General features: G+C 40.3%; 1 protein-coding gene across 1 annotated transcript in view; it reads right to left on the reverse strand.

Moving 5' to 3' along the window:
• Positions 1-2,300: 2,300 nt before the first annotated feature.
• The window catches only part of SHTN1 (shootin 1), a 45,069-nt gene continuing 23,258 nt past the window's right edge, over positions 2,301-24,111 (reverse strand). Inside the window, exons 8-14 of the mRNA XM_059821394.1 lie at positions 21,838-21,943; positions 20,015-20,097; positions 16,553-16,662; positions 15,842-15,895; positions 12,006-12,126; positions 10,891-11,074; positions 2,301-2,511 (exon numbers count right to left, since the gene is read on the reverse strand). Of these exons, the coding sequence (XP_059677377.1) occupies positions 2,301-2,511; positions 10,891-11,074; positions 12,006-12,126; positions 15,842-15,895; positions 16,553-16,662; positions 20,015-20,097; positions 21,838-21,943 (869 nt within the window). The remainder of the gene's footprint in view (positions 2,512-10,890; positions 11,075-12,005; positions 12,127-15,841; positions 15,896-16,552; positions 16,663-20,014; positions 20,098-21,837; positions 21,944-24,111) is intronic.

Raw genomic sequence — 24,111 nt, forward strand, 5'->3', positions numbered from 1 at the left:
ACTTCTGCATAACTTTCTAACAAAAAAACCATTTTAGTAAGAAACTCATATATCAACTATTCCTTAACACATTTATTTTCAAGCACTTTAGCTAAACATTTTTAAAACCATTCAGATACTATCTTCTCTTTTCCCAGGAGACGATTGCTTTCAGCTAAAATCAAGTTAACTGAGCAGTGGCTATAGTTTGAAAATACGACAAAATCCTGTTCTGTATTTACAAATTGACAAAACAAATACCTCTGTGTTGAGCCCAAAACTAAATGTTTGTTTTGGGTAAGTCGAAATCTCTCTCCATACAAAGAGCAAGCTATTGACAAACAGTAAAAAAAAAACATTTTACAAAAAACAAAGGCCTTGACTGTTATGCGGCTCCATCCCCCCACGCACCCTCAATGCTGCTCTTAGATCTAGCCTACAAGGGAAATTTTGCTCCAATTCTAGCTAGCTATCAGTACAAGTGCATCAGCGCAAACCCCAAATGTAGGGCACAAAGCTGTAATTGGCATCACTAGGAAGCTTGCTTCAGTCGGAGGCGGGGAATAACAAGTCAATGTCACAAGGTCTGGGAAACTTGTCAGGAGTCTTTTTAATAAGCAACAGTGAAAAGATAAATAAATATTTTATGTCCTAGGTAACAAACAGTTTAAGGAAAAGAAATACTTCTTAAAAAACTTCTGGGTTTTGTAGAATTTGAAAATTTAAACATATAATACAGCAGCAGTAATTTGAGGAAAAATACATATAAAAAAGGTTGCATTCTAAGTTCAGTGTAACAGATACCTAAGTGAAAAATTACCCACCAGAACCAACCACCCCCCAGAAGTGAAGATATCAATGAGAGACAAATTTCCCCAAGTTTAGGAATTATATGTAGTTCAGTAATTAGATCAAGTCCAAGATTTTCTTAGCAAACATGCAAAAAACACCAAAAAATATGTGAAACTACCACACTCGTTACTATCATTTTATTTTTAGGAAAAGCACCAGACAGTTGCATGCAGAGCCAAACCAACAAACTCAGAACATTCATCCTTCAGGACTATCACTGTTTCAAATCATTAAATAAAAAATAATCCAAGTGCATTCAAGTACTTGACCACCCAATTTCAGTTACACCTATCTTTAGGTAAATCCCTGATTACATTTGTTCATTCATTATAAAAGAATGAGATCCTGTGTCGAATTTAAAAAGAGACTACGATGGAATGCGAACTGGCAGTGGAGCAAATCAATTATGTACCTATCTCACTGTCTTCATAGGAAATAAGGGCTTAGGGAGACTGGGCTTTGTGTCATCAAATAAAGACCTCGAAAGTCTTATCAAATAAAGAAATGAATGCCACCAGTGCAGACCAGGTTCAAAGCAAAGCCTTATTTGTTAGTGCTGCGAGGTTTTGGCTGGGCGTTCTCAAAATGTTGATTCCAAATAACTTGCAATCCTAGCACGACTGAATCCCAAAGGTGCTCCATACTCACGGGAGCCTTTTTTGCAACAGCAAATACAGACTACAGTTGCAGCAGTTCCAAACTTTGCTATGTAACACTGAAACAAAAACCAGGAGAGAAGCCCTCCTCTGAAAAGCTTTTAATCCAAATGACAGCACCAATCTCAACCCACAAACTTCCAACCTCGGCTGTTGTTACCGAAAGTCTTGGTACCAAAATGACATGCTGCACTGCCTCTGCTTGTCAGTCTTTGGGCTAGCTGTCCACTGGGGAATCTGAAACAGAAGTGTTATGCTTGTGCTTTTCATTTCCTCAAAAGAGCGTTGTGTGGAGACAGCAGCAAGGAAACCTACAAGATCTTGGTTTAAGTAGATATCAAAATGTTTTTAAAGCAATGTGTCTAAAACCTGATGATTTAATTATTAGTAATACCCCCCATACTAAAGCAGATGTGTGTGTAATCACTTTCATAGAGTCTAACCCAAACCTCTCCAGTTCAAGAGGGATGCAAGGGGCTTCTGGCAAGCTTTAGAATGGAATTTTAGCAAGGTATCTTCTCAACAAAAGAATAATTAAAAAAGCCTCTTCAGATGGAGTTTTAAAGAAAAGGTAACTGACTATCTAAGAAAGTATTAACCATCCCTGCGAAATTAAAATGGGAAAGGGATTTTGAGTGATACATAGTTCTTTAACACTTCAATGCATGTAACAAAACTGCATACAAAAGACCATTTCAATCTATATTATTGAAAACTGTTTGGAGTACAGACCGTAGCCCCTAGTAACACACCTAAGCAATTTACATGTCCAGATCATGATTCCCAAAAAGTTACAGCCTTTCAGAAGAACAACTAACAGTTAGAACTGTCTGTTTCTTTTATTTTCTCAGCATTAGTTTCTTTATGCAGTGACTTGCTTTTTTCTTCTTTCATTTTGTTCTGATTCAGCGTGTTTTCAGACGTTTCATCCCCACTGGTGGAAACAGGATCTAAAACTACAACGGATTCTGTCTCTCTTTCACTGCTAGAAGCTTTTCTTGTAAATTCCGTATGACTAGTTGATCTAAAGGAGAAAGAATAAATATATGAATACAGATAACTTCACATATTTAGGAGAAAGAATATAAATAGACAGAAAAGCATTTCTATTATTAGTACCACGTGTGACCAGGACAGGTCTACTAAACTAGTAAATAGATTTCGAGATTTACAGCTGTTACATACAGATAGTAGGCAACAAAAGGCAACAGTCATGTCACCTCTCCTGAATCATTTGTTAAGCTTGCCATGAAAGGTATTTAACAGGAAAAACAAACTTATAAAGCACTGAAAAAATCCTTGGCCTATGAAAGAATCAGTTTAAGGTCTTAAGAATTTATTTCCTCTCTGCTCATCTCGGAGCTGGATTTAGGTTCCCCCACGTCCAACAGAGCAGTTGCACCCAGAAAAAAAACTACCAGTTCCTGTAGACTGTAGGCTTATGGTCCTGCAGCCTGAATGGAGAACATGGCTTCTTTTCCACACCTGTGTCCCCAGCAGCCTGCGCAGCACTTTCACTGTGCCATGCTCTACAGGGAGGTAGGGGCAGTGCAAACAGATTTTCCGCGGTGGCTCGGCATCAACGGGCTGCTAGTGGTCTCACCGGGAGCAAGTGCAAATGATTTCTGAAAATTCACCTGCTGGCTTTGCTGAAATACAGAGGGTGTTAGACCTATATTCTGCACCGCAGAAATGGGGTTACATCCTGATCGCTTGCAGTGCAGGGGTTCCTGCAGATAAAAAGCCCTCTGAGCGGGGAGAGAGGAAGAAAAGGTCAGAGACGCCAGGGTTATTTGTCGAGGCTGGCATCATGCTATAAACACTAAAAGCACTTCTCTATATTCAAAAGCTTTGTACTAGCGTTGAAAACATGCAGGCAAATCCTTAGATTAGCTAGAATGCACCAGCAGAGAACGAGGCAAACACTGGGAAAGCACCACCTGAGCAACTGGCAGGCTGGGGTGTTTCCTACGCCACCTTAATGCTGCTGTATGGGCAGACATGCAAGCATGGGCTTATTCCTCCTCCACACGCTCTACAGGGCCTGTGGCCTCATGCACCTGAGGGTATGTAACCAGGCATGCTTAGAGAGGGCCGTCACATGTGCCTGCCTGTTCAGCCCATCTTTAGGCAGGGCCTTACACCATGGTATGAACACCGTACCAATACACCAATACAGCTACAACCACCAAACTGGGCAGGGGCAAAAATCCTTAGTGCAAGAAGGTCCTACGTGCGTGTGGCTCTGCTCTCCCAGGAAGCCTAACTGTAGAGCTGCTGAATACAACTGCATTTGCTAGTCCAGACCCTTTTTTTTAATTTTTCATGCTTATTCATAATAACAGCCTTCCATACTGCTAAGATAACATCCCTGAAGGGAAAAAGTAGAATCAACTGGAGGCAAAAGAAAGAAATTCAGCTACTGGATCCATCTGCTATGAACCGCCCTTTATTGTGACAGTCTTTGTCCTAGAGAAAATGACAAAGAAAAAAGAGGTCACCCCACTCAACAATTAGCACACGGGGCGGAGAATGTACTGGCTCCCACCTGACAGGGAGAGAGTAAATGAACAGGTTAAAAACAAATAAATAATCACAGAAACAACAGTTGCTGCACTTTCCATTTTGAAAAGAATTTACTCAGCTTGCTACTGAAGCACTAGATATAGCGAATGAAATTCCATGTTCAAGCTTTAATTACAAGAATTGTCTCTAATATTAGAACTTCAGTATAAGTTAATTAATGCAGAAATTGGCACTAATAGATACAGTTTCAGACTCATTTGATTATCATCTGAAGCTAGTGATTTCATAAGGAAAATAAGCATTATTTTATGCAAAAGTTGCCAATCATTCCAGAAAATACAAGGTGGAGTATTTTGAATGTTACAGCAAATTAAACTTTTTAAAGCCGCGTAACCAGAAGAGGGTTATTTTAAAAAATGCTACCTCTGAAAAGCTGATTGCCCAACACTATAAAAATGGTCAAAGCCATAAATGCCAAGTTCATTTTTATTTCACTTTGGAGGTAACTATCTTTCAAATCCCAACAGCTGGACTATTTAATACAATCTGGTGAATCAAAGTATAATTCTTCACTGGGCTCACAGCGGGGAGTCTGCATTAGTGTATGGCAGCATTCCAACAACTGATGCACAGCCAAACGCTCTGAAGTCTGTTTCATTTATAACAAAAATGGATAAAACGGCAATCATATTTACTACCTTCAAAGGACAGAAAAATGAAAGATGTCGATATAAAGTAGTTTAATGGAGAAAACCAGTGATTAAATCAGCGTTTCAAGCATAAAAATAAGAATTACTATTCAGACTTCGTTGTGCTAGCATTCCCTCCTTCAAATCCTTTACAGTGTTGCAGTGCCAGCCTGACAGTGCTGCTGTTACAGCTGAGGTATTGTTAAAAATTATTAGCCCTATTTATCAGGTATTCGTAGCTCATTTTCAATAGTTTGTCAAGAGCAGAATGCAGGCATAATAAAGTTTCAGTGCAAGAAGGAACATAATTTTGGTGCTCCCTTCCGTAAAACAGCTTTTGCTGCTACAAATAAAGCTGGGAAAAGCAATTAGGAAAACTATAGTTAGCCACAGTTTTGAACAATTACAAATTTGTCCAGCCAAGGTATTTGCATTTAGCTCTATGCAAAGCTCTTCCTTCATTAAGATTGTTAATGTCGTTATCAGTATTCTTGTTATTTGTCCAACTATATATTTAAGCCAGAAACTGAGAACCTAGTTCTATTGTACTCATTCATACATAATTGCTCCTAAGTCTGCATATATTTTATGACTAAACACACAAAATCTGTACTACGAAATCCAGATTTAGATGATAAATGCATTTTAGATTAATTGTACGGGATATGCAAAGTCCCATGCAGTACTGAGAAGGACTGCTTGTGATATAAGAGTCTCAAAAGCAATATATTCCATTTATATAGTTACAGAAGGTGTAAAAATAAAGGGTTACGTGTGACGGGCTGTCTGTGAACTAGTACTGCTGTGCCCCCTGTAAATAATTTACAGTAGGAGTACAAAAGGACAAACTAAGGATCGGATTGTCAACTGAGACTTGGATTTTCTTTGTTTCCTCTGGTTAATATTATAACCTTGGTATTATTTAACTTGGCTCGGTGCTCTATTCATTGAATCATTGTAGTATGTTTCCATTAGAAACCAGAATTTTATGTAAATATCATGGAAAATTTTATTGGATGAAGTCCCATCCAAATTCCTAACAATACGTAAAAGCAGAAGGCTAAAGGAAACCATTCAAGAAAAACACTGTAGGAAAATCCATGGGGTTTACAGCACATTTAGAAACTACTGGCAAAAACCTATTCCAACAAAGACTGGTTTTGCAGGTACATAGTATAAGCACGGGAGACTCCATGTAGATACTCTGCCTGGAATCTGAGCTGGTATGAATGAAGTAATTTCTGCTACAAAAACCAACACTAACATGGCATCAGATCAGTCTACTTTGTCTTTCAGCGAGCTCCCTAATCTAGAATGCCGAAATAGCTGTCATCTGTCTTCAAAGCAAAATTGCTTTCAAATCCAAAATAAAACTCAACGGGTGCTATTCCTTACTCCCCAGAAGATGAGATTTGAAGCATTAAGCTAATTTGACAGTTGTTCACCACCAGTTGCTTCTTTATAACGCTCAAAAACCTCGCCTGCACGTCAATCATAGCTTGCTATTTGCCTAACTACCACCCACCCTGACCCCAGCATTCCCATTTTCTTACAAGATCCCCGTATGCAAGGACAAACATCACTCATGAATAAAGCTCATGCTCCAATCTCTTATGTCCTTTCCAAACTACCACACTTGGAAGGTTTGCCAAATAACAGCAGCTCAGCTGTCCTGCCTCTGACCCAGACTAACCAGCCCATGGTGTCAGCCCATACAGGAGAGTGGGTCTCAGCTCGGCAGAGTGCCACCGTGGTCTGCGTGCCAGACCACAAGAGGCGAATCAATTTTATCCTCAGTCCAAAACTTTTATTGATAATAAAAGCAAAATGGCAGATGTGTTTATTAAATATTTCAGAATTCTTAACAAGGCAGGGGAACACAACAGACAGGAGCACAGGCTAATACCGAACAACAGCAAAAAATACACCAATTCCAAGTCTTGAAAGTCTTCAATGAACAAAAAATTCCATCACACTACAGTATTTGTCAAAAGGAAATTACAGGGAATACAAACAGTGACACTGATTAATTAGTCTGTCGGTTCCCTCCTCTGATAGTACCAGTACTATCCGTAACACCAGACATCCGTGAAGAAAGTGCAAGAAGCCTTCCCCATTTCAGGAATGTCCCTGCTAAATCTAGCTGAGTAGAAAGGTGGTCAACATAGCAGCGAGCAGAATGGAACTGCAGACAATCTTTAGTATGGAAATTGTTCCCATTTTTAGGTGCTTTTTTGAAAATGCTCAAAAAGATTGGCAAATTCATTTAAATGAAGAATCTTGGAGAGCTTCTACCTGCACTGAGAGCACACAAAAAGAACACTAAGAAAAACGTGTGACAATAGCTTTTAAAACAGTTAAAACCGAGGAGACCTCAAACTTCCAGAACATCCCATTGTTTTCTTCATTTGTTGTTCAAACTAAATTGCCCATGTTCAAGCTGCACTCGAACACCTTTGCAGTTCTGTCTAGCTGAGGCTGAGCTGCTTCCCGCAGAGCTGGTAGATGATTCAGGGGTACTAAGATTACAGCCAGGAGAAGGAGGACAAATCCTTTAATTGTATAAAATCATCAGATTAAGACTAACCCTCTCTGTGGTTCACTCTGTTAGCCGAGAACTCTGCTGCCCAGAAACAAAATGTTTACAAAGTGCTGGAAAAAAAAAATCCCTGAAAACCCAGGGGCAGAGCCAGACACACCTTTCCCTTCTGTGTCTGCACACTGCAGGGAGTCACAGGAACTCTCTTCGCTCCCAAGGGAACTAAATTGTCACCTATTCTCTTCTAAGCAATTGTCACAGAATTACCCTCAAGCTGGGTTAAGCATTTGGGAAGAGATTTGTAGAGGAAGTTACCTGAATACTGAGGTAAGGCCTCAATTTCTCTATAGGACACACATTATTGATGTTTTCCCCCTCAGCACCACCCCAGCGAAACTTCACACATTCCAAATCATCTGCTTAATGGCTTCAGACCCTTCTTCTAACAATCTCCTGCACTGAAATAACACCTCACCCAGTGGTTTGAAACCCAAATTTTTCTTCTGAATTAATTTCTCTGAGCTGTCATCAGTTAGTTTGATTACAGGGAGATTTCAGAATCAACCTGTGTTTGCTGATGTTACAGCCCTTTTCTACGATACCTCCTTTGGCAACTCACAGGAGTGGCCCAGCTGATTCAGCCGGAGGCCAGTGCTTTGGGAACACTTAACCACAGGAGTAACCATATTACATGTGGACTCCTACTTCAACCAAAGACTGAGATTCCTTACCCAGTGTGTATTTAGCTTAGATTGTCACTGACTTGGGGGCGGGCTGGATCCAGGATTTTACTCAATGAGCTGACTTTTGTCTACGTATTGTTCATAGATACATTTTCAAAACTGGGTCTTTTTCAAAGGCATGACCTTCTTTCTCCATGAGAATGGCTGTGCTCAACTGTTACTCAACGTGAATAAAGAATGATGAATAGGGCTGTTCATATTTAAATGTCTGTAAGTATTACCTCCTCCTTCAGATTACAAGCCTTAAATGGATGGTGCAGAGAAATATCTCATGCACAACTATTCCTGAGGTTTTCTATAGGAGGCTGTACATTAAAATCTAGGTGAAGAAAAAAGAATAAACACTGCACTGCAAGAGACACCTGGTAATTATGAGACATGCAATCCTCGACTGTGCTATAAAAGGTTTGCTTGGCTGCTGCAAACAGTTGAAGCAGGTCACACCTTTGTCAGATTTCAAGGAACTGCAAATGATGAGACAGCTGCATCCTTTTACCTCAGGTATGAATACGGAGAAGAGCCACCACAATACATCTTTTGTATGCCTTTGTCATTTAGGGTATCTGGTCAAAGCAGTGTACTGTTTGTTTAGTTAACACAGTCTACTTTAGGAAATAGTGTGGTGCAACAGGAGCAGACGTGCAGAGGGCAACAGCCTGTGCTTCAGACCGATGTCCTCATAACACATGCTTCAGGGGTGTTATTCACTGAACTAGCTCTCGTGTGGCCCCCGGGCCAGCCATTAAAGGCTGGATCACGTCTTCTGGTTTAGTTTGACTCATCCAATGAATCCAGGGATCCAGTTTATGCACTAAGACCGCTCCAGGACACAAATCAAAGCATAGCAACTGGGGACAATAGAGAGATTTGCTTCAGAAGTACTTTGCTGATCCAAACTAAACTGCTAGTATAGATGTACCCAGGGAAGCCCAGAAAACTGCCTAATTCCAGAGCCAAGTTGTCAGACATGTTAGACAAATTAACTTCCTTCTGATGTCTGCTTCAAACGAGCCCTGTTTCAAAACAGCACTTACACACCTTGGAGTCTGCTTCTACTAAACTTTGGTGCAAACAGTACCCAGGAGAAAAAAGAAAAGTAATTGGCACTTCAACATGGTATGAAGCATCTAGGTAACTTCTGCTCCTCCCTGCCAGCCCAGCAGCAGAAGTGTATGAGAGCCCCAGCACCCTCTCTCTCGCTGGAAAACCATCCTCAACGCACAGCCTTTCCAATTAAGCAGGTTTACACCAGTGACTTGGTGCAAAGAAGCCCTTCAGCACTAAGGAATCTGGTCCACCACATTTGTTTTAATGCTTTAAACAGATAAATTAAAAGTGAAATGTGTCTTTTAGGATGTCACCGAATAGGCAAGCTGAGAAATAAATTGAGCTTCACGTATGCTTTTATAACACATAACAACTGTGACTGTCAACACAAGATCCTTTTCACTGTCAATTCACCACGCATTCTGCGAGACCTTGGGGCCTGCAATTATTTCATTTCCTTTCTTGTAAATGCAGTTACCACTTAGTTTGGTGGAATAAAAGGTAGACAAAAGGTGGTAGGAGTTGCTGTATTTTCTGATTAAGGTTATTTGTTCAAAATTGTAGAAATCCACAAACTACAAACACAGTATTTTTCAGGAACAGCCTCACCTTTCTGTCAGGGTAGCAGTTCAAGAAAATGCAATGGCATTATTCATATCAAATTAACTGTTGAACAAATCTTCATCTTTCTGATTAAATTAAAATGAAGATCACCTTTCTTCTAAGGATACTTAAATGAAAGAAAAGGGGAAAATACATATGATTTGAAAAGGCGTTCTGCTTTTAAAATTCAGTGCAAATTAAATAAAACTGTAGGGTACAAAAGGAAATTGGGCTCTTTATCTATTCAAAAATAAATGATAAAAGTACCTGCAGGAGAGTGAAGTAAATATCAGTTCATAAAAATAGATGCGAACTGAATTTCCACCTCCTTTGTCGTGACTTACTCCTCTGAACTAAGCAGTGGAGACTTGCTAGAATTGGTACTGGTGGTATTTTTTATCTGATAGAACAGGAAATCAGAGGTTTAATTAGCCATGATTACAATATTCTGCCGATCTGATTTCTCTCCTCTATTTTCTTTTCTTGAAATGACAAACTGACAACCTGGCAAGGGAACTGAAGCAAGCGCACAGCCTAATTTCAAAAGGAGCTGGGTATTGTTATAAAGCAAACCAATCCTCCATGAGATCTGTCCGAAATAAGTATTTCTGAAGCAGGTTTAACTCATTGATGCTGAACTGGCACCTTGGCTCTTCAATCCATAGAGATGAAAGATTCCTCTGCCTGTCTGTGAAAATGCAGCACTAACTGGTGTTTTGGGGTGTGGGGGTTTTTTTTGAAGTATCTTAATATTGAGATTTCAAGGTAATTCAGAGTTTTTACCAACAAACATTTTAAAAGTAATAGTTAGCACCCATTTCGGTCCAAGAGAAACTGCCCTGCCTACCTGCAGACAGACTAATATGACTTATATGATTCTATTTTTGAAAAAAATTGCTAGAACTACCTCTTTTAAAAATCAAGAGTTGAGTATATAACTATCTTCCCTCTTCTCTTCAAGTATGGAAGAAACCTCAACCTTGCTACTCCTTGAAAACTTTGAGTTCTTTTTTTTTGGCAGAGAAGATGAACTTTTTTTTGAAGAACATTCAGAGATTCTACAGAAAAAGAGTTTTATTACAGAGAATTCAATTTCTACCTCCATGTGAGACTACAAATTACTTAAGGAGTCAGTGGCAAACAGCTGCAGATTACATTTATCCTGTTAACCAAAACTGATGTTAAATCACTTTCAAAATGCACCAGCTAAACAGATCTGGCACTAAAATACATCTAGAAATCCATATTCTACTTACTGTAATGTAGTCTTGGAGCCCGTGACACCCTGAAGCTGGTTAGAAACAGGACCTGAGTCGGGTACTTTGGAACTGAATTCTGTCTCCAGGTCTTCCTTGTTCAACACTGTTTGTGCGGCACTGGCTCCCGAACCTAGCACAGGCAAAGATTTTGATTCTGATGTGGCCAAGATTCCAGTGGGACCTAAAACCCAAAGAAAGTTTAATGCTTCTGTTATCCGGATTGGCTGGTCTAGAAACAACATATAAGCACAGCAGAATTCAAGCCAACTGCAGAAATCAAAATGGAATTTTAAGGAACAGCATCCAGTGCACAGAGAGTATCAAAATACCGTATTTGCAGCTTCTGCTCTCCCCGCCAAGATTAACCCTTTCTTGTACCGCAAGCAGGGCTTGCTATATTGACACAGTCATGCACTCAATCCCCTTGCCTTCTGGGACGGTTAAGTCCTGCTGCCCACACAGCACTACCAAGTCACAACTTGCCAGTGCTCTCCCAGCCTGAAGTGCAGCTGGAGCGAGAGCCAGCCCAATGACAAAAAAGCCTGTTCTCATACTAATGAGTAGTCAGTGAACTGCCTATCCACGAAGTCCAAGCTAGAACCATACAGTGACACTAAAAACAGCCACATCTGCATCGGCTATGGCATGGACTTACACTTGCACAGACTGTGTTTCTAACCAGGCAGAACATCAACAGTTTCTTACAGATGATGACAGTAAAGCATAGCTTAAAAACTGCAGACCCTAGCTCTGCAGAAGAGATTAATTCAAAACATTAGCCCTAAACCCTCATTTCTCTGGGTGCCTTTACTTTCAAGATTATTTTCACAGTAAGCTCAGACTATTAACTCCAATAACAATGTCTGAGCTCCAGGCAGGACAGAGGAACCTGTGTATATGTGGCTGTGTGCGCAGAAATTCCTGATGGAGTCACCTCTTGGAGAAAATGGGGATGAAAAGTGACTAGCACGATAGGAAAGTGAGTCACTGTAGAAGTAAGCACGGTGCTCCGTAATGGCTGAAATGGCAATGGTCTGGAAGAGAAAGTAAAGCTTCAAGAGTCACTTAATGCAGGGAGAGGAGGAGGACTACGAAGGCGTCCAGCCACTTACTGCCACTGTCCTGGTCAGTGGTCACTTTCCGGCGTCGCAGAACTCGTTCCAGCTCTGTTTCACTGCTGTCTGTTTCAAGGGACTTCAAGCTTCGAGAACTAGTGGATTTGTTCAATGTTTCCTACAGCAAGAAACAGGCATGAAAAGCTCTCTGAGGACAGAATATGCCTTGCCAAATATCCCACATGCACAACGTGAGAACCTTTCAAACTGCAGAAAAGCAACTGCAGTTCTAGACCAGTGTATGAAGCTCTCCCTTTGGTACAACAGAGAGCATCTGGGGCTCAGCTCACCACTCCTCCCTTTACCTGTATTTACCTATGTAGGGATTATCCATACTTACCTACATATTAGGGGGTTGATATCAGGCTTAAGAAAGATGCTCTGGATCACTAACGAACAAACTCTGATGTTTGCAGGGAACTGCCAACTTCCTCCATCTTAACATATAAAGGATCTTAAAAAACTGCTAGAGTGATACCATGCCCATAATTAACCTCTATTAGCAAAATGCCAAAGATCCATATTTTACTACTCCAGCATGTTTTATATTTTAGCATGGTCCTGTGTTGCTGCATCCTGGTGCGGACACATATCTGCGGAACTCAGTATGTACTAGCTGCAACCGCAGCATGTTATTATATCCTATAATACATAGGCTGGATCGGTGGGCTGAGGCCAACTGTATGAGGTTCAACAAGGCCAAGTGCCAGGTCCTGCACTTGGGTCACAACAACCCCACGCAACGCTCCAGGCTTGGGGACGAGTGGCTGGAAAGCTGCCCCGCAGAAAAGGACCTGGGGGTGTTGGTCGACAGCCGGCTGAAGATGAGCCAGCAGTGTGCCCAGGTGGCCAAGAAGGCCAACGGCATCTTGGCCTGTGTCAGAAATAGTGTGACCATCAGGAGTAGGGAGGGGATCGTGCCCCTGTACTCGGCGCTGGTGAGGCCGCACCTTGAATGCTGTGTTCAGTTTTGGGCCCCTCACTACAAGAAAGACATTGAGGTGCTGGAGCGCGTCCAGAGAAGGGCGACGAAGCTGGTGAGGGGTCTGGAGCACAAGTCTGATGAGGAGCGGCTGAGGGAACTGGGGCTGTTCAGTCTGGAGAAGAGGAGGCTGAGGGGAGACCTCATCGCTCTCTACAATTACCTGAAAGGAGGTTGCAGAGAGGTGGGTGTTGGTCTCTTCTCCCAAGTGACTAGTGACAGGACAAGAGGAAATGGCCTCAAGTTGCACCAGGGGAGGTTCAGGCTGGATATTAGGAAAAATTTCTTTACAGAGAGAGTGGTGAAACACTGGAATAAGCTGCCCAGGGAGGTGGCGGAGTCACCATCAATAGAGGTGTTCAAGGAACGTGTGGACGAGGCATTGTGGGACATGGTTTAGTGGGCATGGTGGTGTTAGTTGATGGTTGGACTTGATGATCTTACAGGTCTTTTCCAACCATAGTGATTCTGTGATTCTGTATGATAATCTAGCTGATCTGCCATAAACTTGACCCTATGTCCACATACTTCATGGTTTCTCTTATGCACAGAGTTAGATCTCAAGCTGAAACAGTTTTTTATACATACAAAACAGAAATGCATGCTGTTACTGCCTTATGCTGAGGTTAGTATTTTGTATTAGCAAAGCTGCAGGTCCAGCAGCAGTTTTCTTAAGCGGGGGGGAAGGCTTTAATCAAAGCCTGAAACCTCTCAAAGTTTCCCACAGGAATTTTAAAATGCACATAGCGCATACTGCGTGCATTTCCCAACTGACAAGAGTCAGTTACTGGATCAGCACCCATTTGACTGTAGAATTTCCCCAAAATGTCTATAATGCAACTGAAAATTTGGGACCCATGTGCTATTTCATTCTCCCTCTGAGTCTTGCCATCTTTAGGAACGCCCAGGAATCCTGTTTATTCAGCCTTCCAAAACATGTCAGACTCATATAGTATTTTTCCAGAGCATAAATAACATATTCTTAACATCTTTTGTCGACAAGCACATATCTTCTGATCAGAAATAGCAAATGACAAAAGGAAATGGCATCACAAGTTGCAAAAGCTGTGCTTCTTTCAGGATCCCAGCAAAGTAACTCTAATTCTTCACCCCACACCCAGAAGTTAAAATATTTTCTTTGGCAACTATTTGAAATTTAACTGAGCAGGTACATTATTAATGAGTAGTATGCTCCAGATCTGTACAAATGTATATGTATGAAAGCAACTTGAGCAACAGAGTCACTCAAACTCTGCAATTTACAGAAAATAAATGTGTTTTGTTTGTAACAATTATATGGAGGTCTACATGAAATGCGTAATTAGCATAGTAATAACAAATGTTTACTCCATCACATCCCACCCCCATGTTTGTTGTCTGACTGTGCATAATGATTGGTCTCAAGAATAGACTGGAATTGGATTTTATGTAGTTTGTCTTATACTACAAATATCCTGAAGGGCTCAAAAGCAACAAGCTAGACACAGAAGTACAGTGACTGTAGGTTTCTTTCTGCTCCCTCTGAAGTACATAATCAAGTCTCCCCTGATGTCAGCGATACCATGTCAAAGAAATAAAACAGCTATTAGAAAACGAAAGGACCTTCGGCAGGATCGTTGAGTCCAACCCTCACTGGTCCAAACAGCACACCATATCAAACTATTCATCTCCTTACAGAGTTTCATTTAAAACAATCTCCATGGTGCACTTTATTCCTTTTCTATTTACCTCCACATTTAATTATGCGTCCCTCTAATTAGAGCTCGGCATTATGGTCTGGGGGCTCTCTAGATCATTTCTTCCCATCTTTCCCTGCTTTCATGTGACTGGAGAACAGTAAGTTTAACATGCCATTTGGTGCCACACCTGTGATTTTTAACACTCTCTGCTGTGCGGTCTTGCATCACCCAACGCAATACTGAAGTTATTTTTATGAGGGCTGTTTAGATGATATCATGGATGATTAGAATGATTAGCCTTAGCTTCTGTGGAATGGATGTGAAGCATTTTGCTTTGATATGGGCAGAATTTCACTGTTTTTCACCTTACAAAGGCAAAATTTCACCTGATGTGCCAAAGTTGCACTTCAGCTTCAAAAGCTTGAGGGTCACAGCAGTCAGGGAGCAAGAACTACAGCTCCTTCTGACTGTTTGATACAATTTTAGCACTTGTGCAAAAGAAACAACCAGTTAAATAAGCAACGCAATATACAAGTAAAGGACAGACCAGCAGCAATTAGCACATTGCTCTGAGCAGGCCCAAACACAAACCTAATGTTTTTATTTAGTGATAAATGGGTATGTGGACAGCTATTCAGAATCAATTTTTCTACATATAAATGTAGACAAACTAGAGACCTCTTGCTCTATTTAGGCTATGTCTACGCTAACAAGAAATTTGGTGCCTCAGGAGAGAGCAGGAGTTCAGAGCAGTTGATGATGACAACCCTACATCTACTACACGTGCAGTCCAGGGGCTTTACTTTGGACTAGATTTATTCAGCTGCCTCTCCCTCCCTAAGCATCCCCACTGTGAGTACTTGGAAAGTTTCCAAAGGATGTATGGCAGGTACAGACCATAACATCCCCTCTAGTGGCAGGAACATACAAATCTGGAGCAGATTTAACAGGCTAGTTTTCTCCAAAATAAATTCTGTTAGCAAGACCAAAACCAGTCGTTCAGTTGGACCAAAGTCAAAAGTGGAATCGAGGGATTCACTCCAAAACTGCTCTACAGCTTCAAACCAAAACACTAATGCAGAACTTTCAAAAACTCAGCTATTTTGCACAGAAGGGGCCCTGTCAGCTCAATGAGAAGAAAAAACTGAAATATAAACAACAAGTTTTCTTACCAGAATCCCTTTTAATTCTTTCATTGCACTTTCAGAGGGCTTTGGTGTTTCTGGCTGTAAACAAACACAACACGTGCATGTTAAAAAACACGTGAAATGGACCTTGACAGACTTTGTACTTGAAGACAGACATCGCACGAGGGTCTACTGCAGAGGCATGTATTATGTTCCTCTGCTCTCTCCTCTCATGGACACATGGCTAACATTCAATCTATTTTCTTATACAGATAAAGGGAAGAGTCTTAGCTCTTAACACTGGGAATCACAGCCTATACATAAAGAAAGGTTATGCTTTTGTGAAGATGGTAAGCAATATTTTACAGTAGCCACATTCAGGTATTAGTGCTAAGTGTTACATAAATGGAAGAAATACTGCTAAATACAGTCTACTTCTTGATCACCCCCTTTGCCCAGTTTAGTTATTCTCACTGTGCTTTTTATTTCTCAGTAGCTGTTTGTTTACAAGATGTTTGCTTTCAGTTCCTTTCTGTGTCAAAGGAACAGGGCTTCTATTTACTTTCTGTTGGCTTCACTACTTCTTCTGTTCTTCAGATATATGCTGCTCTAATTCATTTTATTCAAAGTCAAGCAAAGCAAATGAGGTCAGTGAGGCAAATGTATTCTTTTGAATGTTTTACAGAAAGCCTGATTTATTTTCAGTGTAAATTACTGTACTTAGCTAATATTATTGCTCTGCTATTTATCCCAAACCTTTGTTTTAGGCCTGCTTGACTGGTTGACTGGTCTCAGATGAACTCCCTTTTTAATTCTGTCCATCATTTCTTCAACAGCTTGTCTCTTCAGATCCGTAACTTCTTCACCTGTTCCAAAAATCAAAGAGCATATCACATTCCAGACACGAACTACAGAGAAATAGTACAAAGAAAAAACCATGTTAAACAGATAGCCTCCTAAACAGCTCGCTTGCCATATACAGCCAGTTACCATAATCATAAATTAGTTTTAATGATAAAACAGCATTTACATATACAATGTACTTAGTTATACTCTGTGCAGTAGGTCTTCCTGCCTATATGTGTGATGCATATTGCTCACGTAGTATCCAAATCCATGCTTTTTCTCAGTTTTATTAAAAATGTAAATGATAAGTATAAATATATAGGCTTATTTTTCTCCCTATAAGTGGGCTGTTTACCGGGTCTTTCTTACAGGATCACTATCTTACTCTTAATTTTCCCCACCACAGAGTCGCTTTACCTTACACTGCATACCCAGCAACCTCATCTCCAGTTACCAGGAATTCTAGTTTCTGGATACAGCGCTATTAGCGATCTTTGCTATCAGCTAAACTATCACAAGCTCTTAGAGGATAAAATGCCAAACTACACACATAGAGGATCCACCCATGGACTTCGCAAACACCAAACCGCGGTGCCTGCAGAAGTTTGAACAGAAGCAGGGCCCAGATCCTGAAAAACGTAAAGCTCCTATAACTGTCTGGGAATTGCAAAAGCTCAGTGCTATAGGCTGAAGCACCAACGACTGAAGAATACGACCCCGCTTCCACTGCATCTCTTTCCTGTGGCTCAGCAGAAATTTCCACAGTTTCATTGACACAGGACAAGTTGATAATTCCCCATGGCAAGGCCTATGTGCAGCCCACTACAGGACTACTAAACATGCCTTGTATTTCACATGGGTTTAAGAATCTTGCTGGAATGATACACCAACTTCTCAGACCAAACTAAAACCACATATTTAAAGAGCACTGCATCAAGTTAAAGGGCAAAACTTCAATACCATGAAAGGAAATGGTTGCTTTTTCAAGAGTTTCAGTATCAGGACTGCAAAATACTCAGATGAAATGGGAAGCTGTGTGATGAACCTAAACAATACCTGTTAACTTATCACTGTTCTGGATAATGTAACAGAAGACACTTAACATGCCATACCAAAAAGGGAAAAAAAGAGTACTTAAAGCAAATACATGGAGAAATACGGTTGACGCTATTCAAAGCTGCAACGTTGTACCTTATATAACAGGAATTTTAAATAGACTTTCGCTCTCTCACTTGTCAGGGTACTATTGATGATTCATAGAAATGCAGTTTCTGTATTGTAAGCCGATTTAATGTCAGGCTTTAATTTCACAAACAGGCTGTTTCAAATATAAAAGCTTAATTGGTGGTATGGGATAGAAACCACTCATTCTGAGTCCTTAACAAGGTCAAAACAAGCCTCAAGTTGGATATAATAACTAGATCAAGCAAGAACTTTCCCCCTTTTTTATTTTTATTTTAAAAACAGCTCAACTACTAAGAGAAGAAGCAGTTTATATGTGATTGAAGAAAGGTCAGAACTGTTAAAGTTTCCTAATAAATAATGAAAGAATAGGGTGTAGAGAACTTAGTGAATTTCATAGTATTTCCTGCAATCACTGTTTGTAACAGTCTCAACAAAAAGGTGTAATCAAAACATCTAGGATGCTTCAAGGTAAGGAAGCTTGATAAATGAAGGCAACATAATTGAACTTTTACTGAAAGACAAGATTGACTCTTCATCAGAGATCTCGGTACAAGGTCACTTCTCTAATTATTTTACCCAGACCAACAACCTTATTTCTCTCAGACTGGTAACCAGCTCCCAAAGACTCCCCCAGGGACCTGCCCAAGTCACCCCATTCCTCAGTTCCTCACCTGAAAAATGGGAGTGGTAATACCTCCTTTCCCCCCACTTTCTGCCTGTTGGTCCTATCCAACATTCCAGCCATGCTTACATACCATTACAGTCTGCTAACAGCAATTTTTTCTTTAACAGTTATATCCTACACCTGTAATTTCAGCCAGGTTCCCTTCTGCAGCCCCCTTCTTTGTTTAAGTGGCAGCAAATGAGTTAAGCAATTCACTACAAACAAACTCCTGCTGTTTCAGAAGGAAGAGAGAAACAGTGAGAAAAACCTTGCTTATTTAACTGGCAATGCTTGCCTAACTAGCTCTGACTCTTCAGGCACTCATGATCGTTTGTAAATCTGTACTTAACGCCTGTTCTCAACCTACTAAGTTTCCAGCTTCCATTAACAACAATAAAATGCAATTTCAGCTGTTACTTTGCATGCAGAGCCACCTTAGTGAAAGATTCTGTTTTGTTTTAGGTTTTTGGTATTATTAAAGGATTAGTATTAGAGTCAACTCTGAGTGGTAATTTCATAAGATCTGAATTGAGGGATGAAAACTGAAGCATTTAACAAACTAGCTCTGCGGAGAGGCTCTGGACGGAAGAAATCACAAACAAGAAGCCATTTACAAGTTGGAAACTTCCCTGTATTATCTTGTATATAACCTGCTCCCTGCTTAATGATTGTTGGGTTTGTTGTTCTGCCTCTTCCAGATAACCTGTGGAAGTGCAAAGCCCTGGACACACTGTAGATGCAGCTACATGCTGTAGTGTCTCCAGTGTAGAGGCACAGGTTGGGCCTCTCAACACTGCCATAGTGCAACTACTACAAGCAGTTCCAAACTGCCACGGTGCAACTCGACAAGCTACATGGAGTCAGTGTAACAGCATGGGGCCTAAATTAAACCATCCTGTTCTCCCCATCCATCTCACCCAGCACATCACCATACCCAGCTAAGAGCTTATCTTGTCAGGTCCTTCTGTGAGCCTATAATAAACATGACCACCCTCTCCCAAAGGGAAAAAAATAAGAAAGAATTTTTTCTGCCACATCAGTGAATGAAATCAGTTCAGTGACATATCTGATAAGCAGGACAGCCAAAAGTAGGAAGATAAGAACTTTTCAGTTACAGCAAGTGCTATGTCTTCCCTTAAGGTTTTTGATCTGCAGCCTCAAAGATTGTTCATACTAAAATCCATTTGGCAAAAATAAATCGGTTGCAGATCACCAGCTCAGTTGTGGGGGCATAGATGGCTATGAGGGCTATGCAAATTTGCTAGGGATCTCGAGGAAGCTTGCAATACCAAAGCTATAATGCCAAAGATACCATTTCCTATCTCTAAGCGCATATGACTGGGCTGCAATTACATTTCTGGACTGAAAGGTAGATGAATATGCTGGGACATGGATAACAGTTGTCATAATGATGACAATTATAAGCATTTGCATCACTATCTGTACCCACAGTTCATATTCACTAGCTTTATCTGCAGTACCAAGTGAATAATCCGCATGACTTGAGAAAGGATGAGCCATACCTGACTCCTGCTGAGGAGGTTTCTCCTTCTTGCTCACATTGGTGTTGGAGTGAGATCTCTTGCGAATCATTGACATGAGAGACCTTTGGGGAAAATGAAACTGCAGATTGTCATCCTGTCCTGTATTACACACTGTTAGAATGCACTTGAACGTGACACACAAACAGCTTGCTTACACCTGATTATATAGCTACTTACAAAAGACTAATTTAACAGTTCTTGAATGCAGATGTATGTACTGAATTACCCCCCACAATGCCTCCCATCAAAATGCACCAGAGAAATTTATTTCTTTTTAACAGACATTAGGCACAAATCAAAACATTCCAAGATTTGAATATTAAAAGACAGTGTCTCATTGTGACACATGACAAATTGAAGCTGCTTTGGCATAATAAAAGGAAGGAAGAGCCGTAGATATTGAAGTGAAGTATTATTCTCCAGAGGACAATTAAATATGGTGATCAGTATCCCCTCACCAACTCCAAGTTTGTAATCTTCTTACAGTGTCAAATAATTATCCCTTCACTACAGTCAAAACGTAGAAGTCCAGGCAAGGAAATGATTAATCTTAAAGCCCAAATATAAGCTCCTATGCACATCTGACATGTCAGTGGAGCCTCTCTCTCCCTACTGAACATTGCTCCTTACGGAGTGGAGTGACCTCCCTGACATAAAGGGTCAAAACTCTGTCCCAGAAAAAAGCAGCATCCAGTGCCTAGGCTCTGGAACCACCTCTACGCACACAAACATCACAGTGCATGAAGGAGATACTCTGATTTAGCTACTAGAGGGCTTAAAATGAATAGCATTCTCTATTCCAAATAATAAAGGGCACAAACTCAAACAAAACAAAAAAAAAACCACAACACCCCACAAAGTTAATTCACGCTACACATTAGTGAGAAAAAAGCAATCAAGCCAAGTGAGTTAACGGACGTACAAGGAGCAAAAGACCAAATACAATTGTTCAGAAAATACTTAGTTTGGAGTTCTAAAAACAAAGCAAGATGCACAAAGGGATGAACTCTCCCTAGTAATCATCTCTATTCATATATTTAACAAGACCCCTGTATGTAATTTCTATTACAGAAGGTTAGAAAGTGTCAAAGTCCATTCACTTTTAAAACCAAGCAGCCAATATGAAGATTAGCTGAGTTCCTAAAATTAACTAAGCGCACTTTAGGGCTTAGTTAATTAATTTGGGTCTAATGCCTGATACATCACATATTGGTCAGCCTTTTTCATGGTCCTTTGCAAAAATCAGGCTTAATTTTGATAATTTCACCCTGAACTGCTTGATGATGGGGTGGTGATTTTCTGGTGTTTGTGGGGGTTTTTTTGTTGGTTGTTTTTTTTTTTTTTTTTAACTTATGAAAGCAATTGTAGGAACTCAGTGGAGTCTTTATTTTCATCACCAGTATCCGACAGGAAGGGACACACAGTAATCCAACATATCCTTTGGTTCAAAGGGGTTTTCCTAGCAGTGGATTCAGACAAGCACTTCACAAGTCTGTAATTACAGCTATCGAGTGAATAGAAAAAAATAATCTCCTAAATTTAGAGGAGACAGGTATCCCTCCTCCTCCAAAGTCACAGTCTAGACAATTCGTTAGGCTTGGCAAGGCAGATGCTGTTCAAAATTGGTCAGGGTGTTTGTTGGCAGGTGGGGCACAGAGCCTGTCCTGCTGGTGAAGAGCCCAAGACAGATGGAGAAAGCCTTTTTTTCTTTAAAGACACTCTTCCTGCTTGGATGCAAGCTCATGTAATGTATTCTGCTTCAGCAAAGCATTAACGCTGTGACCCTTGATTTAAGCACTTACCGTATAGGGTTAGGAGGAGGGGGAGGAGGAAGAGGAGGAGGGGGTGGCGGCGGAGGAGGTGGTGCAGGATTTTCAGACTGCTGTATTCGTTTTTGAAGTTCATCAACTGCGCAGAAGCAATAAACAAACTAGAGTGAGTTCTTGGTTTCTCACATCTGCTTTAAAAAACAACTCTGATGGTTTAAGCAAAAAAGCTACTAATTAACTAAAACACAAACAAGACGACTAAATCACACAAAGTCATATTTTTGGCAATCTTTTCTACCAAGAACGATGTCCTAGATGCACAGGATTCTCATTAAACCAGTTACCTCCAACATGAGTTACTTCTGAAACTAAAATGGCACTCTTCCTCATACAGGATTCTTCACATAAAATGACAGAGCAGGGAAAAGTTTATCACATTCCTGCTATGGTCTATCTGAGAACAAACTAACGAGATGAGAGAAATTAACAATTTCAGCTTCCAGTCTTATCTCTGTGTCTTGCTGACCGACTTCGGTTTGGTTTTTCCCCACAAAAATAGCCAAAACTGGGCAGTGGGTAGAATGTATTCTTTCCCTCCTGTTTTTGTGTCAGATCTAATATGTGGAAATTACTTTTCTGCATTTGAAATGTTGTCAAATACAATTAATTGGAGAAGGGCAGAAACAGAGAAAAAAGTCTAAAATTCCTTTTAGCTACAAAAATTCTTAGCAATTGCTTCTGAATACAGTAGGAATTACAGCAGAAGTACAGAATATGATTTCCAAAGTGGATATGGTTCTTTGTTCTCGTAATGATGGATTCAAATTAAAACTGCAATCTTTAACATTTACTTTTAAATTTAAACGAGGTGGGGGGGGAAAAAAAAAATCAACTGACTTTAAATTCCAGGTACAATCTTTATGCTGATAAATTCCTTCTGAAGGTCAAACAAGCCTGGAAGGAAAGAATCTGCTGTGAAGGTTCAATCTTTTCCAAGGCAGGTGAGAAGAACTCATATGCCTGCCTAGGCATATTTTTAAGGCTGGGTAATGTAAAACTCCAACATAAAGCAGTTTTTCAAAGCAAGACTGCTAACAAGCTTAAAGATAATCCTGCTCTTCAGGATATGTTTCAGAAAAGCATGGCTATACAGGGAGTCTTAACTAAGGATAGGGACTTTGTCCTCCTCTGACGGGGGCTCAAATGCTTTCCTGACTAGGTATCATCTTTAAAACTAACAGCTGCTTAGGCCTTGAGCTGAAGAAGGACTGAAAGTGAAGGCACATGCAAATGCTTAACCAGCCCCACATTCCCTATAGTGAGGCCACACACACCAGAGGCCCTGTTTAAAAGCAGTTTTAAATAAAGAGCATTAGGTCAGAAATTTCCTCATTCAATAGATAGAATGCAGCAGACAAGCAGCATCCTGATAGCAATAACTGTATGAACATCTGCACTGCAACAGTTATTCCCTCCTAAATATTCTGTGAATCTTTTCTGTCCGTATTCTTTGGGCGTTAGTTTAAATCTTAGAGACAGATACACACAGTAGCTAGCAAGACTGTTTCTTTCATTTACTTGACATGGAACAAAATATTCGACTACAAGTAAGAGATTTAGATGTATAATTCTCATGCATATGAGTCATAAAAGCCCACTGGATTTGTTTGGCTAACTCCCTTTGTAGGGCTCTGAAGGCAGTACTTACCTTTTTAATATCTGTTTAAAAAAAAGCAAAACCTGAAAGAAAAAAAAAAAAACCTCCAGACCCTCTCACATCAGCAGAAACTGTTTTCTCACATGTCAGTACGAAGGGCTAAATCATGTCTTTATTTTCACTGGTGTCTTCTATTACAAGACTATTAAATGGTTGGGTAGCTTGATAATTATGGGATGTTTCTGTACAATTCATACAATGCAGACTCCACAGTCTGATAAATCACTGTGCATCTTTGGGGAAAAAAAAAAAAGAGCACAGTTATGTCATTTTATTTATTTTTAGAACTAGGTAAGAGGATACATTTTGACTGAATATGAAGGATTGTGTCTTTCACACAGAAACCCATTCAACATGTACATATCCATCTGTAAGACTCAGGGCAATCTAACAACAGTATTTTTATACCTTACAGAAGTTTTACAAGGTTATTCTTCCACACACATTCTGGACACGACTGTTCTGTGGTTGAAGGCAGTTGCTGTACTTTGTCTTGTGAAGCACAGGTCTGGACCTCAGCTACACAAAAGCTATTCCTTCTGGGGTCTCAAATGTAACATGTATAATTCTATTAGACATGCACCACTTGC

Source organism: Gavia stellata, chromosome 9, assembly GCF_030936135.1.
Source record: "Gavia stellata isolate bGavSte3 chromosome 9, bGavSte3.hap2, whole genome shotgun sequence".
In the NCBI taxonomy this organism is placed as follows: domain Eukaryota; kingdom Metazoa; phylum Chordata; class Aves; order Gaviiformes; family Gaviidae; genus Gavia; species Gavia stellata.